This window comes from Papio anubis, chromosome 5 (assembly GCF_008728515.1).
Source record: "Papio anubis isolate 15944 chromosome 5, Panubis1.0, whole genome shotgun sequence".
Taxonomy (NCBI): Eukaryota; Metazoa; Chordata; class Mammalia; order Primates; family Cercopithecidae; genus Papio; species Papio anubis.
In genome coordinates this window covers 122,338,286-122,356,267 of record NC_044980.1, presented here as the reverse complement: position 1 = coordinate 122,356,267, position 17,982 = coordinate 122,338,286, and the positions used below count along the sequence as shown (strand labels likewise).

Genomic DNA, 17,982 nt, shown 5'->3' with positions numbered 1-17,982 from the left:
TCATTTACATCCTAGAAACTTTATCCTTTAACAGAGAAGATTTGGCCACTGCCAGCTGAATAAGTCGACATTCTCTCTTTCACCTCCTCCACTCCACATACATAGCTACTGGCGGAAGTAAAGTGATAGGCATAGAAAGGGAAATGTAACCCATGGACAGTCAATGAATGAAGCAGCAAGCTGCAAGGGACTCTTTCATAGTTACATCAGGAAGTGATAAAGAAAGGGAATAAGAAGAAATTAAAAGAAAGGAGAACTGTTAATATCTATATAATGGAGGCCCCCAAAGAAAAGAAAACAATAAAAAGAAGGAAGAGCCTATTTTAAAATTTTAAAGAAAAATGATACAGAATTAAGATAAAAAGATTCTCCTTCTGGAATTGTAGATTAATTTCTCAAAAAACCAACCCTCTTGTAGGTATCAACTATAAACTGTGAACAGAATACAAAAAACAACTTCCTGAAGGCTCTGGAGAGTGAACCAAGGCAACACACTTTTTGTTTTAAATTTAACTTTTGGCCAGGCACGGTGGCTCATGTCTGTAATCCCAGAACTTTGGGAGGCCGGGGCAGGTGGATCACCTGAGGTCAGGAGTTTGAGACCAGCCTAGCCAACATGGTAATACCTTGTTTCTACTAAAAATACAAAAATTAACCGGATGTGGTGGCAGGTGCCTGTAATTTCAGCTACTCAGGAGGCTGAGAAGGAGAATTGCTTGAACCTGGGAGCTGGAGGTTGCAGTGAGCTGAGATGGTGCCACTGCACTCCAACCTGGGCAACAGAGCAAAACTGTCTCAATAAATAAATACATAAATTTCACTTTTAAGTTCAGGGGTACATGTGCAGGTTTGTTATACCTAAACTTGTGTCATGGGGGTATGATGTACAGATTATTTCATCACCCAGGTAGTAAGCCTAGTACCCATTACATATTTTTGCTGATCCTCTCCCTCCTCCTAGACTCTACCTTCTAATTGGCTCCAATGTGTGTTGTTCCCTTCTGTGTCCACAAGTTCCTATCATTTAGCTCTAACTTGTAAGTGAGAAAATGTGGCATTTGGTTTTCTGTTCCTGCATTAGTTTGCTAATAATAATGGCTCCAGTTCCATCCATGTTGCTGCAAAGGACATTATCTCATTTTTTAAGGCTGCATAGTATTCCATGGTGTATACATTCCACATTTTCTTTATCTAATCTATCACTGATGAATGTTGAGGTTCATTCGATGTCTTTGCCATTGTGAATAGTGCTGCAGTAAATATATGCATGCATGTGTCTTTGTAACAGAATAACTTATAATTCCTTTGGGTATATACCCAGTAATAGGATTGCTGGTCAAATGCTATTTCTGTTTTTAGCTCTTTGAGGAGTTGCCCCACTGTTTTCCACAATGGTTGAACTAATTTACACTTCCATCAACAGTGTGTAAGTGTTCCCTTTTCTCCACATCTCATTAGCATCTGTTATTTTTTGACATTTTAATAGTAGCCATTCTGACTAGTGTGAGATGGTATTACATTGTGGTTTTGATTTGCATTTCTCTAGTGATTAGCGATGTTCATATGATTGTTGGCTGCATGTATGTCTTCTTTTGAAAAGTGTCTGTTAACGTCCTTTGCCCACCTTTTATTGGGGTTGCTTGTTTTTTGCTTGTAAACTTAAGTTTGCTATTGATGCTAGATATTAGATCTTTGTTAGATTCACAGTTTGCAAAAGTCTTCTACCACTCTGTAGGCTGTCTGTCCACTCTTGGTGGAAACTTGATAGTTTCTTTTGCTGTGCAGAAGCTCTTTAGTTTAATTAGATCCCCTCCCTCCCTGCCTCCCTCCCTCCTTCCTCCCTCCTCCCTCCCTCTCTCTCTCTCTCTCTCTTTTTCTTTTGCTTTTGGTGCAATTGCTTTTGGAGTCTTTGTCATGAAACCTTTGCTTGTTCCTATGTCCAGAATGGTATTGCCTAGTTTGTCTTCCAAGGTTTTTTATAGTTTTGGGTTTTACATGTAAGTATCTAATCCATCTTGAGTTAATTTTTGTGTGTGGCCTAAAAAGGGGTCCAGTTGCAATCTTCTGCATATGGCTAGTAAGTTATCCCAGCACCATTTATTGAACAGGTCTGTCAAAGATCAGATAGTTGTAGGTGTGCAACCTTATTCCTGAGTTTTCCCTTCTGTTCCATTGGTCTATGTGTCTGTTTTGTCCCAGTATCGTGCTGTTTTTATTAATGTAGCCCTGGAGTATAGTTTGAAGTCAGGTAACATGATGCCTCCAGCTTTCTTCTTTTTGCTTGATTGCCTTGGCTATTTGGGCTTGTTTCTGTTTATATATGACTTTTAAAATAGGTTTTCTAATTCTGTGAAGAATATCAATGGTAGTTTAATAGGAATAGCAGTGAATCTATAAATTGCTTTGGGCAGTATGGCCATTTTAACAATACTGATTCTTCCTATACATGATCATAGAATGTTTTTCCATTTGTGTCACCTCTGATTACTTTGAGCAGTATTTTCTATTTCTGCATGTAGAGATCTTTCACCTCCCTGGTTGGCTGTATTCCTACGTATTTTATTTTTTGTGCATGGCAATTGTGAAAGTGATTGCATTCAACAGGCACACTTTTGAGGGGAACTGAAAAAACTGACACAAGGTTAGTTCATCATCTTTGCAACTTTAACCTGACAGATGCCCACTATTGTGTCCTGACATTAGGTGCCAACTGGGAAAAACATATCATCTTATAGAGTCATGAAGACAGAAACTGAGGTGGTCAAGGCTGCCATAAACTGAAGGGAGAATCCCACAGGGAATAGAATCAGAGGAGCTTAAGTCTTCCCTTGGCACCTGACCCATACATACACAACACACCCTACAAATAGCACAGATAAGAGAAAAACGAATTGATCTAAGATATGAGCTACTGCCTACAATAGATGAGACAAAATTTCCAGTTTACATCTAATTAATGTAATTGCCTGTGAAAACAAAAAACAGTCTTTTAAGGAATATAACAGAATCCAGAGCCTCTACAACAGGGGTCAGCAAACTCTTTCTGTAAATTGCCAAATAGTATATATTTTAGGCTTCTTGGCCAGGTGGTCTCTGTTGCAACTATTCAACACTGCCATTGTAGCTTGAGTGCAGCCATAGAAAATTAATGAAAAAATGTGTGTCACTGTGTTCCAGTAAAACTTTAAGCCATAGTTTGCTCATGCTTGCTCTACAATATAACACCAACATTTCTAGTATAGAAGTAAAAATCACTGGCATATGTAGAATAGCAAAATGCAACCCTTTCTTTAAAAATGTAAATAAACAATTCAAACCTGAGATGACACATGTGTTACAATTTTCATAAAATTTGAAACTGACTTTATGAATATACCTAGTGAGGTAATGGAAATTTACTTGTAATAAATGAAAAGATATCTCAAGAGAAAAGTTTAAAAAAAGTAAATAGAAACTTTCACTTTAGATGTGAAAAATACAATATGTAAAATTAAAAGTTGACTGAATGGATTTGAGCAGGATGGAAATAATAAAAATTCAGTAAGCTTGAAAATAGTTTAAAGGAAACTACCCACTCTGAAGGAGAAAGGGAAAATATTGAAAAATCTGAAAGATTTACAGAAAGCTCTGAGATTATATCAAAAAACTTAATGTGTGTACCTATTCTTAGGAGAGGATGGAGAGGTAGGAAAGTATTTAAAGGAATGATTCCTAAAAACTTCTTTCCAAATTTGAGAAAAGGCAGAGATTTACAAAATTAGTAAGTTCAACAATCCTCCAATGGGATAAATATGCAGTAAAGCATATGTAGACACATTATAGTCAAGCTTCTGAAAACCGAAGATAAGGAGAATATCTTGCACACAAACAGGAAGAAACAACAGATTACTTACAGGGAAATGACAATCCAAGGGCTATATATTTCTCATCTTAAACTATGGAGAAGAGAAGATAGAGGAATGTTTCTGAGATGGTAAAAGAAAAAGAAAAAATCAACCTATAATTTTATATCTAGTGAAAATATATTTCAAAAATTAAGGTGAAATGAAAATTTTCAGGTGAAAGAAAATTAAGAGAATTTTGTCACTAGCAACCCAACTAAAAGACATGGAGAAGGAAAATGAAACCAAAGGAAAACTCCTATCTTCAGGAAGTTATGAAGAACAATGGAAAGGGTAAATATCAAGCTAAAAGTGAAAGACTATTTTTACATTCTTAATCCTTAAAATACATGCAATGTATATAAAGTAGAATGTATACAATTTTATTGTATGGTCTACAATGTACACAGATGCCTTCTCTCTCTCTCTCTCTCTCTCTCTCTCTCTCTCTCTATATATATATATATATATATATATATATATATATATATATATATATATATATATATAAAATGACCGTAGTACAGAAAAACTGAATGAGGAAGTCTAAATGCACGTACATAGTTGCATATTCCAATAATTCCAAATGAAATAGTACTATAATAACTCTAAATAGATTCAGAAAAAATGAGGGTTTCTATTTTAATCCGTAGAGGTGAGTTTGGCAAACTATGGCCCAGAGACTGGCCACCTGTCTTGCTCATCCACTTACATATTATCTGTGGCTGATTTGAGCTAGAGCAGCAGATTTGAGTTGCAACATAGGCTCCGCTGCTGACAAGCCTAATATATTTACTATCTGGCCCTTTAAATAAAGATGTGTGATCCCAGACCTAGACCCAGATCAGGTCTCTTAAAGAGGTAAAGGATTATAGCTAAAAATGTAATAGATAAAGTAGGATCCTAAAGAGAATTCAAATAACATAAAAGTAAACTAATGGGGATCAGAGGGAAATAAAGAGTTAAAAAATAAATTATAAAATCAAGACCTAAATTCAAACACATTGTTTAATCAATGATTAAACATTAATGAAACACCTACCTCAATTAAAAGGTTATAATTTTTAAAACAGATTAAAATCAAGACTTAACTACATGCTTACTACAAGAAACTCACTTGAAATAGTACATGGATACATTTAAACTAAATAAAAGCATAATATTATACCATGCAAAAAATAAACACAATCAGATTAATATCAGATATAATAAACTTCAATATAAATAAGTTATACTTCTACCAGTGATAAAGAAGACATTTTCATAATGAAAAGAAATGCAATAAGAAGACATAATGCATCAAGAAGACATAACAATAATAACTGTATTAGTGTCTTGCAATAAAGCTTTATAAGGTATGAATCAAAATCTGACACAATTGAAGGGAGCAGACAGCTGCACAGTCACAGTAGGATATTTAAATTCCCCACTTTAGTAATTATAAGAACATCTATACACATCATAAAAGATTATTTGTATAACTCTATTAATAACTTTGACCTAATTAATATTTATGAAACACTACCAACTGTGGAAATGCATTCTGTCAAATGCATATAGTACATTCACCTGGACAGATTATAAACGAGTCTCAATAAATTTAAAGAGATCATGCAGAGTATATTTTTGTATCTAGGAGTGGAAAGTTTGGATCACATAAGAGGTGAAAGGTTAAGTGATAAACAACAACAAAAACAAACAAGCAAACAAAAAACACCTAAAAACACCTAAAATTTTCCCAAAGTGACTATACTATATTACCAGTAGCGGTATGTGAATTCTGATTGCTCTGTATTATCAGGAACAATTTAGTGTTTTCAATTCTTTAAACTTAAGACATTGCAATGTATATGCAAATGTAGGTCTTTATGGTTTTAATTTGCATTTTTTGATACAATATGAAAGATGTTAAACATCTTTTAAGGAGTTTGTTTGCTATCTGCATATCTTCATTTCTAAATTGTCTGTTGAAATGTTTTGCCCATTTAATTGTATTGCTTGGTCTTTTATTACTATTACAGGGATTATATATTTTGGACAACAATCCTTTGTCAGATATGCCTATTATAAATATTTTCACCCATTCTGTGGCTTACCTTTTCATTGTCTTAACAGAGTTTTCCTAACATAAAATAATTTATTTTGATACATTTCAAACAATAATTTTCTGTTTTGTTTTTCTTTTATGGTTCATACTCCTGGTGTCCTATTAAAAAAATATTTCCTCTACATTTTTCCCTGAAGTTTTATAGTTTTGTAGATTCCACATTTAGGTCTATAATACATTTAGGGTTAATTTTATCTTATGATATGATGTAATATTAAAAGATGAATATCCAATTATTCCAGCACAATTTGTTGAAAAGCTTTTCTTTACCCATTCAACTGCCTTGTTACTTTTGTTGAAATCAATTGTACACATATGTGAGAGTCTATAATTGGACTCTCTATGGTGTTCCACTGAGGAGTTAAGTCTCTCCTTTCGTCAACACCACATTGTCTTCATTACTGCAGCTTTGTAAGTCTTAAATCATGCAGTTTATGTCCTCCAACTATTTCATGTTAAGCCTTTTTTAAATCCAAATTCTTGTTGCCTCCGGAATTTTGCAATGCCAAATTACAGAGTCTAGGCCTTCTACAGTTTTTCATAATATTAGGTTGGTGCAAACATAATTGTGTTTTTTTGCCATTACTTTATTTCAATTCCAGTCTGTGCATTGGCTTCAAGGAGAAGTTTGAGAGAGTCCTACAAACTTGGATGAATAAAGTAGATACAGGAGAAATGTAAAACTGGAACTTTCTATGTCAATATTTAAGGTCATTATATGATTCAGTTATACTATAAACTTTTCTATCTATTTAATACATATGCAATTCATAGTGTGCCTAGTTCACAAAGACAGGATCTTAAGTTTCCTGGAGGTCTTCAATTTTATCACATTTCCTTCTTTTTCAAAAAAAGGTTAACTCCTACGGGGCCACTTCTCACTAGTTCTAAGGAAAAGTCCTTCCATACCTCTGTATTTCAGCCAGGCTAAGTAATTTCAGGAAGCTATTACAATGACTTGATGCAGTTGGAGCTGGCTCACCCACAAGATGCCAGATGGCCTGAAGGTACCAGGCACCAATTGCTTAGGAGTCAGGAACAAGGCCATCCAAGAAGTCAGCCATTAATTCTGCAAATTAATGCAGAAGAGTGAGCTATTATTGCCTGCGATCAAGAGTTTTCACCAGAATCTCTACATCTGTGCCTTTAAACATTTTGCAGATGTAAGTTGTTATCCTAAGGGTAAATTTATATCATTAATTATTGCATAATGCTGAGCCTCCAGTGTTTGTATTTAAATATCTGTTTATAAGTATGGAAGAGAAACATCTAATTTAGAGGCTATGGCCCAACTGCCTTTGTCAGATTCAGAGTTACCTTGTTTTTAAGATTCTGCCTGAAACACACATGTTGAAGGTTGCTATGAACGCTCACACTACAAAGCTTGATGTTTATTTGTAGTTGATTAGAAATAAGCTGGTCATAAGGATGCCATAAGGATGCCTAATTGAATTATGAATAAGCTGTGAAACAAGCTACCTGCCCAATAGCATAAGTAGGCTTTTATGTAGTTATTGCATTAATATTCTAAAAGGTTATCATGTTATCTTGATATATTTCTGAGACTCAAGTGTTTTACATGAGTGAAAAATTTAGAATCAGTACCACATTATTCAATTGATTCACTTATTCATTCACCAAGTATTTATTGAACACTTATTTGGATGCTAGAGATACAATGACAAAAGGGCTGACAACTTTGATAATGTGAAGGAGCTTACTATACAGGAGATTTGTTTTGTATAGCACTTAAATGACAGATTGGCAGGTATGGTGACTCCACATAGAGCCAATTGACGGTGTATATGTATGTAGCAGAACTACAGTCATGCTTTGCTTAATGATGGAAATACATTTTGAGAAATGTGTCATTAGGCAATGTAGTCATTGTGTGAACATTGTAGAGTGTACTTACACAAGCCTAGATGATAGCCTACTATACACCTGGGCTATATGGTGTATCCCATTGTTTCTAAGCTACAAACCTGTATGGCATGTTACTGTACTGTATATTTTAGGCAACTGTAAAACAATCCTAAGTATTTGTACATCTAAACATAGAAATGTTACAGTAAAAATACAGATTATAATCTTATAAGACCATTGTTGTATATGTGGTCCATTGACTGAAATGTCATTACGTAGTGCAAACTATTTTCAGTCTTCCACAGTTAGAACTATTTTCTGCTATATTTTTAAGTTATACTTCCTGACACATTATATATTCAGGCATTCCCATATAGCTTCAAATAATGGTGTGTCAAACCCTTTGGGAAAAAATATCAACCGTCTAATCTCAGCCTTTATTTTGCTCCACTTGTCTTCAGTTTTTAAAAAAAATTTGTTTTATACTTTAATTCTAAGTTCAGGGGTATATTACAGGTTTGCTATATAGCTAAACTCAATGTCACAGGGGTTTGTTGTACAGATGATTTCATCCCCCACGTACTAAGCCTAGTACTCAACAGCTATTTTTTTCTGATCCTCTCCCTCCTCCCACCCTCCAGTCTTCAGTAGGCCCCAGTGTCTATTTTCCCTTCTTTGTGTTCATGAGTTCTTATTATTTAGCTCCCAATTATAAGTGAGAACAAACAGTATTTGGTTTTCTGTTCCTGCATTAGTTTGCTAAGGATAATGGCCTTCACCTCCATCCATGTTCCTGCAAAAGACATGATCTCATTCTTTTTTATTGCTGTATAGTATTCCATAGTGTACATGTACCACATTTTCTTTATCCAACCTGTCACTAGTGGGCGTTTAGGTTAATTCTATGTCTTTGCTATTGTGAACAGTGCTGCAGTGAACATTCACATGCATGTGTCTTTATAGTGGAATGATTTATATTGCTTTGGGTATATACCTAGTAATGGGATTGCTGGGTTGAATGGTAGTTATAGGTAGTTATGTTTTTAGCTCTTTGAGGAATTGCCACACTGCTTTCCAATGGTGGAACTAATTTACACTCCCATTAACAGTGTATAAGTCTTCCCCTTTCTCTGCAACCTCACCAGCATCTGTTATTTTTTTATTTTCTAGTAATAGCCATTCTGACTGGTATGAGATGTCATCTCATTGTCGTTTTGATATGTATTTATCCAATGATCAGTGTTACTGACTTTTTTTTAATATGCTTGTTGGCTGCATGTCTTTTGGAAAGTGTCTGTTCATGTTCTTTGCCCACTTTTTAATGGAGTCGGTTTTTCCTTTTAAATTTGTTTAAGTTCCTCCCATTCTTAAGGTTGTCTCTTTACTCTATTGATGGTTTCTTTTGCTGTGCAGAGCTCTTAAGTTTAATTAGATCCCATTTATCAAATTTTGTTTTTGCTGAAATTGCTTTTGGAATCTTTGTCATGAAATCTTTGCCCATTCCTATGGGCAAAAAATAGTACAGACAAGTATTGCCTAGGTTGTTTTCCAGGGCTTTTACAGTTTTAGGTTTTACATTTAAGTCTTCAGCTTTTGACACAGCTGATCAGTCTCTCTTTGAGAAATGTCCTCCTCACATTGCCTCCAGGATCTTAATTTGCTTTGGTTATATTCCTACCTCAACATACTTCAGAATTTTGTTTTTTCTTTCTCATTTTCCGAAACTCTAAATATTGCATTGACTTGGGTCTTAGTCCTTGAAACTTTTCTAACTCATTTCCAATTGTTATTTGGTATCATGTCCCCAATATCTTATACTTCTTAATGAATTCCAAATATATATCACGGACCTGCTTACATTCCTCCTTGGATATGTAATGGGCATCTCAAAACATGACCCACAGTGAATCCCAGGGCATTTCGCATTCTGTTTTCTCTTGCTATATTCCTCCCAAGATAAATGCATAGCTTATTCTTCCACTTTCTTTAGATCTCTAAACAAATGTCACCTTCTCTAGGAAACTTTCCCAGGTCACCTTATATGAAATAACACCATCCCAACCATCTACCTTGGTAGTACTTCCTGTTTTACCTGAGTTTATATTTCTTCTAAACAATTATCACCAACTGACATATTAGATATGCATTTGCTTATTTTATATTTCCTCCAACTAAAATGTAAGTTCCATGGAGGCAGGGTCTTTGATTCCTGCTGTATTATTAGTGCTTCACACAGTGCCTGCATAGTACTTAGAACTTAATAAATATTTGTCAAATCAATGACTAAATATGTAAATGATCTTTTCTATGGTTCTAGCTAGCTATCTGTCATCTATTAGGTTACTACACTTTACAAGCTATACTGATTTGGGACTGGAATATAAAAGTGGAGAGAAAATAAAAAGGAGAACATTTCTGGACACCTTAAACATAAAACTTAACTTTATTAGCACAACCTGTAATTTAAAAACAAGGCAACATCCTAGGATATTGAGAAACAGATTGTAAAAACCCAAATAAACAATCATATTTTCAGAGATCAAGGAAAAAAAATCTGTGCAGGTAGGTTAGTGGGAAATAATCACATGAATAGAGCAAAGAGCTTAGCAAAAGAAATCAATTAAGATACTGGTTGAAACTGATAGTATAGGTGCTATAGGAGACATAAAATTAGTTTAAATACAAGAGCTGATCTTAGGGTTTTCCCATAGAGAAGACAATAGAGCATATAAAGAAGTTTGAGTTCCATAAGGCACTGGAGAGCATAGTGGTTACAGTGCATTCTATTTTTTGGGATTTAGACACAATCTGAGTTTAGATCTAGCATTCTCTGTTAATAGGTATAAGAACTTCAAATTATTATTTAACTGCTCTAGACCTCAAATTGTTGATTTGTAAAATGGGACTAGACAATAACTATGGCATTTAATGGTTATAAGAATCAAATTATGGTTTTAGGTCTAACATTTAAGTCTTTAATCCATCTTGAATAAATTTTAAATGTTAGACCTAAAACCATAAAAACCCTAGAAGAAAACCTAGGTGATACCATTCAGGACATAGGCATGGGCAAGGACTTCATGACTAAAACACCCAAAGCAATTGCAACAAAAGCCAAAATGGACAAATGCGATCTAATTCAACTAAAGAGCTTCTGCACAGCAAAAGAAACTACCATCAGAGTGAACAGGCAACCTACAGAATGGGAGAAAATTTTTGCAATCTATTCATCTGACAAAGGACTAACATCCAGAATATACAAATAACTTAAACAAATTTATAAGAAAAAAATCAAACAACCCCATCAAAAAGTGGGCTAAAGATATGAACAGACACTTTTCAAAGGAAGACATTTATGCAGCCAATAGACACATGAAAACATGCTCTTCATCACTGGTCATTAGAGAAATGCAAATCAAAACTGCAATGAGATCCCACCTCATACCAGTTAGAATGACGATCATTAAAAATTCAGGAAACAACAGGTGCTGGAGAGGATATGGAGAAATAGGAACACTTTTACACTGTTGGTGGGACTGTAAACTAGTTCAACAATTGTGGAAGACAGTGTGGCGATTCCTCAAGGATCTAGAACTAGAAATACCATTTGACCCAGCCATCCCATTACTGGGTATATACCCAAAGGATTATAAATCATGCTACTGTAAAGATACATGCACATATATGTTTATTGCAGCACTATTCACAGTAGCAAACACTTGGAACCAACCCAAATGTCCATCAATGATAGACTGGATTAAGAAAATGTGGCACATATACACCATGGAATACTATGCAGCCATAAAAAGGGTGAGTTCATGTTCTTTGTAGTGACATGGATGCAGCTGGAAACCACCATTCTCAGCAAACTGTCGCAAGGTCAGAAAACCAAACACTGCATGTTCTCACTCATAGGTGGCAATTGAACAATGAGAACACTTGGACAAAGGGCGGGGAACATCACACACTGGGATCTGTTGTTGGGTGGGAGGATGGAGGAGGGATAGCATTAGGAGAAATACCTAATGTAAATGATGAGTTAACGGGTGCAGCAAACCAACACGGCACATGTATACATATGTAACAAACCTGCAGGTTGTGCACATGTACCCTAGAACCTAAAGTATAATAAAAGAAAAAGAATCAAATTACATCATAAAAATAAATAATTTAACACACTATATGGAAGATATTTAGAGGTCAAAACATTGTAGAATGGCACTAGCAAAATTTAATTGCAATGTGATATATTAAAATAATATCTTTTTTATTTAAATTAAGATCTACCTTTTGCAAAATGTCAGTCAGTCGTTACTGCAATAAATTTCAAAATTACTCCAAGGTAATAAGAACATCACTCATCCAGAGTTGGTAAACTGTCCTGTGTAGCTTGGGTATTTCATAAGAATGGGCTCTGGCTTCAAGGAAATCTTGCTCTTATTCCTATTAGCTGTGTCTCAGTTTGAGCCTACCTACAAGCTGACCCACCATTTTTTTTTTTATTGTACCTTAGTTCTAGGGTACATGCACAACGTGCAGATTTGTTACATATGTATACTCTGTGCCATAAGCAGGCTGCACCCATCAACTCGTCAGCACCCTAAAAGCTTGTAAAATAGTAATTATGGAAAAGAATCTACAATTTAACAGAATCATGTGTGTAGTTGATCATCTACTGAGTTTTTTTGAGACGGAGTCTCAGCCTGTCCCAGGCTGGGATTGTGGTGCGGCCGGATCTCGCTCACTGCAAGCTCCAGCCCCGGGTTCACTTATTCTCCTCACTTCTAGCCTCCGGAGGGCTGGGACTAACAGGCTCTCGCCACCACGCCCGCTAGTTTTTTAGACATCTTTAGTAGAGACGGGGTTTCATCGTGTTAGCCAGGATGGTCTCGATCGCCTGACCTCGTGATCCGCCCGTCTCGGCCTCCCAAAGTGCTGGGATTACAGGCTTGAGCCACCGCGCCCGGCCATCTACTGAGTTTTTACAGCAGGAATGCTTTATAGAAGATGAACATTTTGGATGAACTGATCCATTGATCAGTTCTATCAGTTCTCTATATCTCATGAACTGAAACTGTCTCCTGTGCAATGCTCCAGTGACAGTGAACACAGACAGCCTACTTTGTTGCCTAAAATAATGGTAACTTCAGCCTGTAAAAGTGTCTGCCCACAAACCCAAACCTTTGTACCTCAGAAACTTTCATTTTACCGTGAATATTTAAGGAAGAAGATTATGACCAGACTTTTGATTGTCTAAAGATTCAGAGGTGAAAGCAGAGTGAAGGAGGTTAGTAGATGAGGTCAGAGAGGTACTGGAGACAGACCTTACAGAACTAATGTCATAATTGTCACACATGATATGGAGTTCCAAGGATCCATGGCTGTGCCACATGTAAACCCTTTGGCATTAGATCACACATAGCAACACCAGTTCCTTTCAAGCTCCACTATTGCCAGATGAGTATTACAGTCCATACAGCCTTTTACACATCACATTTGATGCAGCTCCAACTCCATACATTCACTCATTTTAATTCTAAATCTGTTCACTGGATATTTCACTTACTCTGTGCCAGTCCCTAGGCTAGATGCTGGAGAAACTCACTCTGCCCTCATGCAGCTTACACACTGGTGGGTGAAACTGATCAAAAGCAATTAATAAATAAGTGCAAAACTCTTTTAATAAGAACCACAAAGCAAAGACAGCATTCAACACATTATAATGTCATATGCTTTGTTCCTTATAATGGATCTTAATTATGCTGAGTTACCCAAAACAGCATTATCCTCAACAAAGCCAAACTCCTTTGAGACATTCACAAAAACTGTGGCTGGGTGAAATAGGCTATGTTTCAGCGATACTTAACCAATTTACTCTCAGTGTGGTTATCGGTTTATTCCTGAAGTACAATGTGTATATGTGTGTGTGTGAGGAGGAGGTGAGAGGAGATGGGCAGATAGGGGATGGCCAGCAGGAAAGAAAAAAAAGGGGTTAATAGAGCTTAAACTCTTCCATCAGTTAAGAAGGTAATTTTGCTTCATCCTTTAGAATTTATGGACTTAATACTACTGTCTTCTCTGAGTAATTACTGACTATTGGAATATTAATACATAAACACTGCTTTACCATTATACATTTTCCCTTTTCTTCCAGTTTATGTAGAAATGTACTCTCTTAATTTTTGTTCCTATAAAAGATACTTTTAAAATTTTATTTTTAGGGTTAAAATATATAGTTCCTCCTCCACAATTACACGTTCATATATAGCTTTTATCACATTTTTACCCATTTCCATGTAAGAAAATACAGTTGGCCCTCCCTGTTTGTAGTTTCCACATCCAGGGATCCAACCAACCACAGATACAAAAAATATTTTTAAAAAACAACAATACAACAATATAAATAATACAAATAATAAAATAACATAGTATAATAATTACATAGCATTTAAAATGTATCAGGTTCTGTAAGTAATCTAGGGATGATTTAAAGTATTTGAGAGGATGTGGGTAGGTTATATGCAAATACTACATTATTTTTCATAAGGGACTTTAGCAGCTGGGAGTTTTGGTATCTGCTCAGGGAACGACATGTGGGTACTGAAACCAATTCCTGCAGATATGGAGAGAAAACTATATGGGATTTAAAATAGAAGCATTGAACTGACATAATAAAAATGCTTCCCTGACATCAATGTAATTTTCAAAGTAGAAATTATTAGGTCTTTCTTTATTGACTTTGACTAAATGCTCACATCTTATTTCTATCACTTCCAAGGTATAAGAAAAACATGCACAAACCTTTTCTTAAAAAATCCTTCTTTTATATATTGGGGTATTTTTGATCCACAAACCGTAAAATAAAGTTACCTTCTCCTACCAGTCAATACTTCTAAACAATGAATGAACGCACAAAAACCCCACCTGGATCTTTACCTGCATCTCCTGACAAAAAGAAGCCAAAGGCCCAAAAAGGATCTGGCATTGTTCATCAGCAGTGTATGTCATCCCTGGCAGCTTGGAGGGAACCATCACAGAATTGACACTCTGCGGATTTGTTTGTAGCAAGCAGTTACTGGCCTTTGACCTGGCAGTAGGTAGGTATGTGTAAAATTTTGAATTTAATGTAAAAAGCTGATATGATTAGTTAGCATATAACAATAAACACTTTTATAATATCAAAAATATACTTTTACTCTTTTTGCTCTTCCATTGAATATTCATAGAAATTATTCTATATGTCAAAAATCATTTATTTACAATGAAGATAATCGTAATAAATAATTTTCAAATTAAAAGAACTTTATGGTGTAAAAAACACATTCATATGAATTAACTCAGCTGATCTACATAACACTGTGAGTTCAGTGTTATTTTATGCATTTAATAGGTATACAAGCTCAGAATCAGAGAGTAACTTGCCCAAAAGTAGTATGTGAATGTAAGATAGCAGCTATATTTTGGGGATTTAAAGAATCTATGGAAAGCATCCTCAGCTGAATATTAACAGTGTAGATATATTTGTGCTTGACATTGTAATACAACTTTGTATACAACTCTGTAATATATTTTAAAGTGGTATTTTATGTCATAGGAGTCCTGAGTCATGTGAAGGCAGCCGTACAAAATCATGCATGTTTCTTAGGAACTCATTAGGGCCTACAGAAGGGCTGCTGATGCAGCTACTGATGGTGTGTCTGAAATATCACATGCTCTGAGTGCCCTTCTCTAGACTGTTACGACAAAGAGCATGCACAGCATATATTGTACATATTTTAGAGCAAAGCTATGGAATGTGAGAAACATTATAGTTTGATAGATTTCGTAGCCATTTGATAGAAAAATTGGCTTAACTATTTAAAGGATATAGAAAAGTGAATAAAGTTCATCTGTGCAGTGAGTTTAGCAAGTTAGGTGTTCCTGTATTTCTCATTAAGACTTGTTTTGGATACCTTAAGCATCTCACTAACTACTTTGCATATTTCTTACTGCTTCAGGTGATCCTTCTATAATTATAGAAATAAGGGCTTTAAAAATGAACAAGTGCTTTAAAATGAAAATGAGAGCAACAGTAATATTTTTCATTTACTTTTCCAACAAGACAGAAGCTAAGTGTTACTGCCACTGAATGTGGAAAAGAAGAGACTCAAGGGCTATGATAATGGTGAAAACTATTTATTAATGAAAAAATAGTTGAAGCGTATTACAAACGAAAAGTGAAGATTTTGTTAGAGGGGCTCTGATCTTCATGATAACAGTTGTGCTGGGTGATGAACAGTGTGAATATTTCCACTGGGAATAATTGAAGAGGCAATTAAATACTGTGACAGATTTTTTAAATCATTATAGCAATTTTTCAATCTTACAAATAATCTTAACTGTCCTTTTTGAAAAATGTAGAAATTAAAAAGCAGGGGGTTAAATAACATGTCCCAAACTACACCATGAGTCAATGGAAAAGTCAGGATTGGAACCAAGTGCCTTCATTTTTACTCTAGTGGCCTTTCCACTTTGCCACACTGGCTTCTCTTTTTGTAAAAAGTAACAGCACACATAAAACATTCACAAGGCAAAAACAATAAGTGACCTCCATACCTGAGAAATCTTTCCAAATCTTCCTTGCTACATCGAGACCATGAAACATCACCAAGATTCTGTCCTTTAATCCATTCACCAGACATGATATGAAGACCATCAGCACACGATGGGTGGTCGTTGTCATGGTTAATGCCCATGCTGATTTGGAATATAATAAAATTTTAAAATTTACACTAAGTAAATGTTACTTGTTAACTTTTTGTAACTGCAGTTAAATAATGATTAAAACACTTAAAATACTGGGAGCCAAATTTGTTTTAAGGAAATTAGATTCAAAATAAAATTAGATTTCAGATTAAGTTACTTTTTAAATTTTGTTACCCCAATTTAAGGTAAATATTTTTATTTAATAAAAAAATATTTCCCTAATCAACCTACAAAATGACATGTTTAGGTCCTTCATACTGAAATGATCTATAGATATATTCTTTGCATAGTAGTATGTATGAAACTCAGAAATAATACATTTATATTTAACCATACTAGATTCTTCTTGTTGCCTGAATCAAATTTTCTTCAAAATTTGATTTGAATACACATCTTTTATCAAATTTGAAACCTCATTAATCTATTAATTTCCTATGTCTTCACCATGCACTTCATTAGACCATCCTCTTCCTCCCACATCATATAACACAAATTATCCTGGCCATCTTTATCTTTTTGAATGAATCCTGCATCTGTTGAAATTGTATTCTAAAAGTTGGACTTATTTCTAAATAGATGTTCTAGAAATACCTTAAATTTAGTATGTCTACAGACTGCCTTTCTTACTTTCTCTTTCAATTCTCTATTTACTCCTCTATTCTATTTTTTTCTTGCTCTCTTTTTATGCTTTTGCTAGCTAGTAAGTTCTGCCAAATAAAGAATCTTCAAGTCATCATTTATTTTTTTCCTTCCCTGAATTATCGCATAGGCTCTATTTTATTTATTGTTAGAGGCAAGCCCTGCCAACTCTACCTTCTAAGTATTTCACTCAACTGTCATCTCCATTCTATCCTATAGTTACTATTTAAATTATTGTATTGTATCCTTATTATAGTATATACAAAGTCTTGAGTTGTTATGGTATTGTACCTGGGTTCTGTCCCTCTAATCTTTACCAACATTCTCCCTTCCCCTTCTCCTACACTGCCCCAGTGAGATCTATTTAAAACACAATCTGCCTATGTCATTCCTATGTTTTCTCATTATCCATATGGCAATTTCCAGCTCTTTAACATGATACATAGCCCCTTCATATTCTTCTACATTATTATTAGATTTTTTCTTCAGCAATACCAAATGACTTGTAATTTCCCAAACATTATATTGTTTCTTATTTTCTTGCAGTTAATTGTTACTTAGCATTTTCTAGGTATCATAAATCATATAAGGGAATTTATAAACTTGTGTTAAACAACAAAATGTAGTAGAAATGATTATAATATGCATTTTGCAGATGAGAAGTAACTTGTCCAAGATTATACAATGAGAAATTGGAAAGTAATAATGTTTGAACTGAGCTCTAGAAGTCATGTGATTAACCAT

The 17,982-nt window shown here is 34.8% G+C and overlaps 1 protein-coding gene across 2 annotated transcripts in view; it reads right to left on the bottom strand.

The window, feature by feature from the left end:
* ADAMTS19 (ADAM metallopeptidase with thrombospondin type 1 motif 19) overlaps window positions 1–17,982 on the bottom strand; it is a 289,097-nt gene that overhangs the window by 114,468 nt on the left and 156,647 nt on the right. For both annotated transcript variants that reach the window (XM_021939659.2, XM_003900067.5), the window contains exons 9-10: window positions 16,450–16,590; window positions 14,791–14,941 (exon numbers count right to left, since the gene is read on the bottom strand). In XM_021939659.2, the coding sequence (XP_021795351.1) occupies window positions 14,791–14,941; window positions 16,450–16,590 (292 nt within the window). The remainder of the gene's footprint in view (window positions 1–14,790; window positions 14,942–16,449; window positions 16,591–17,982) is intronic.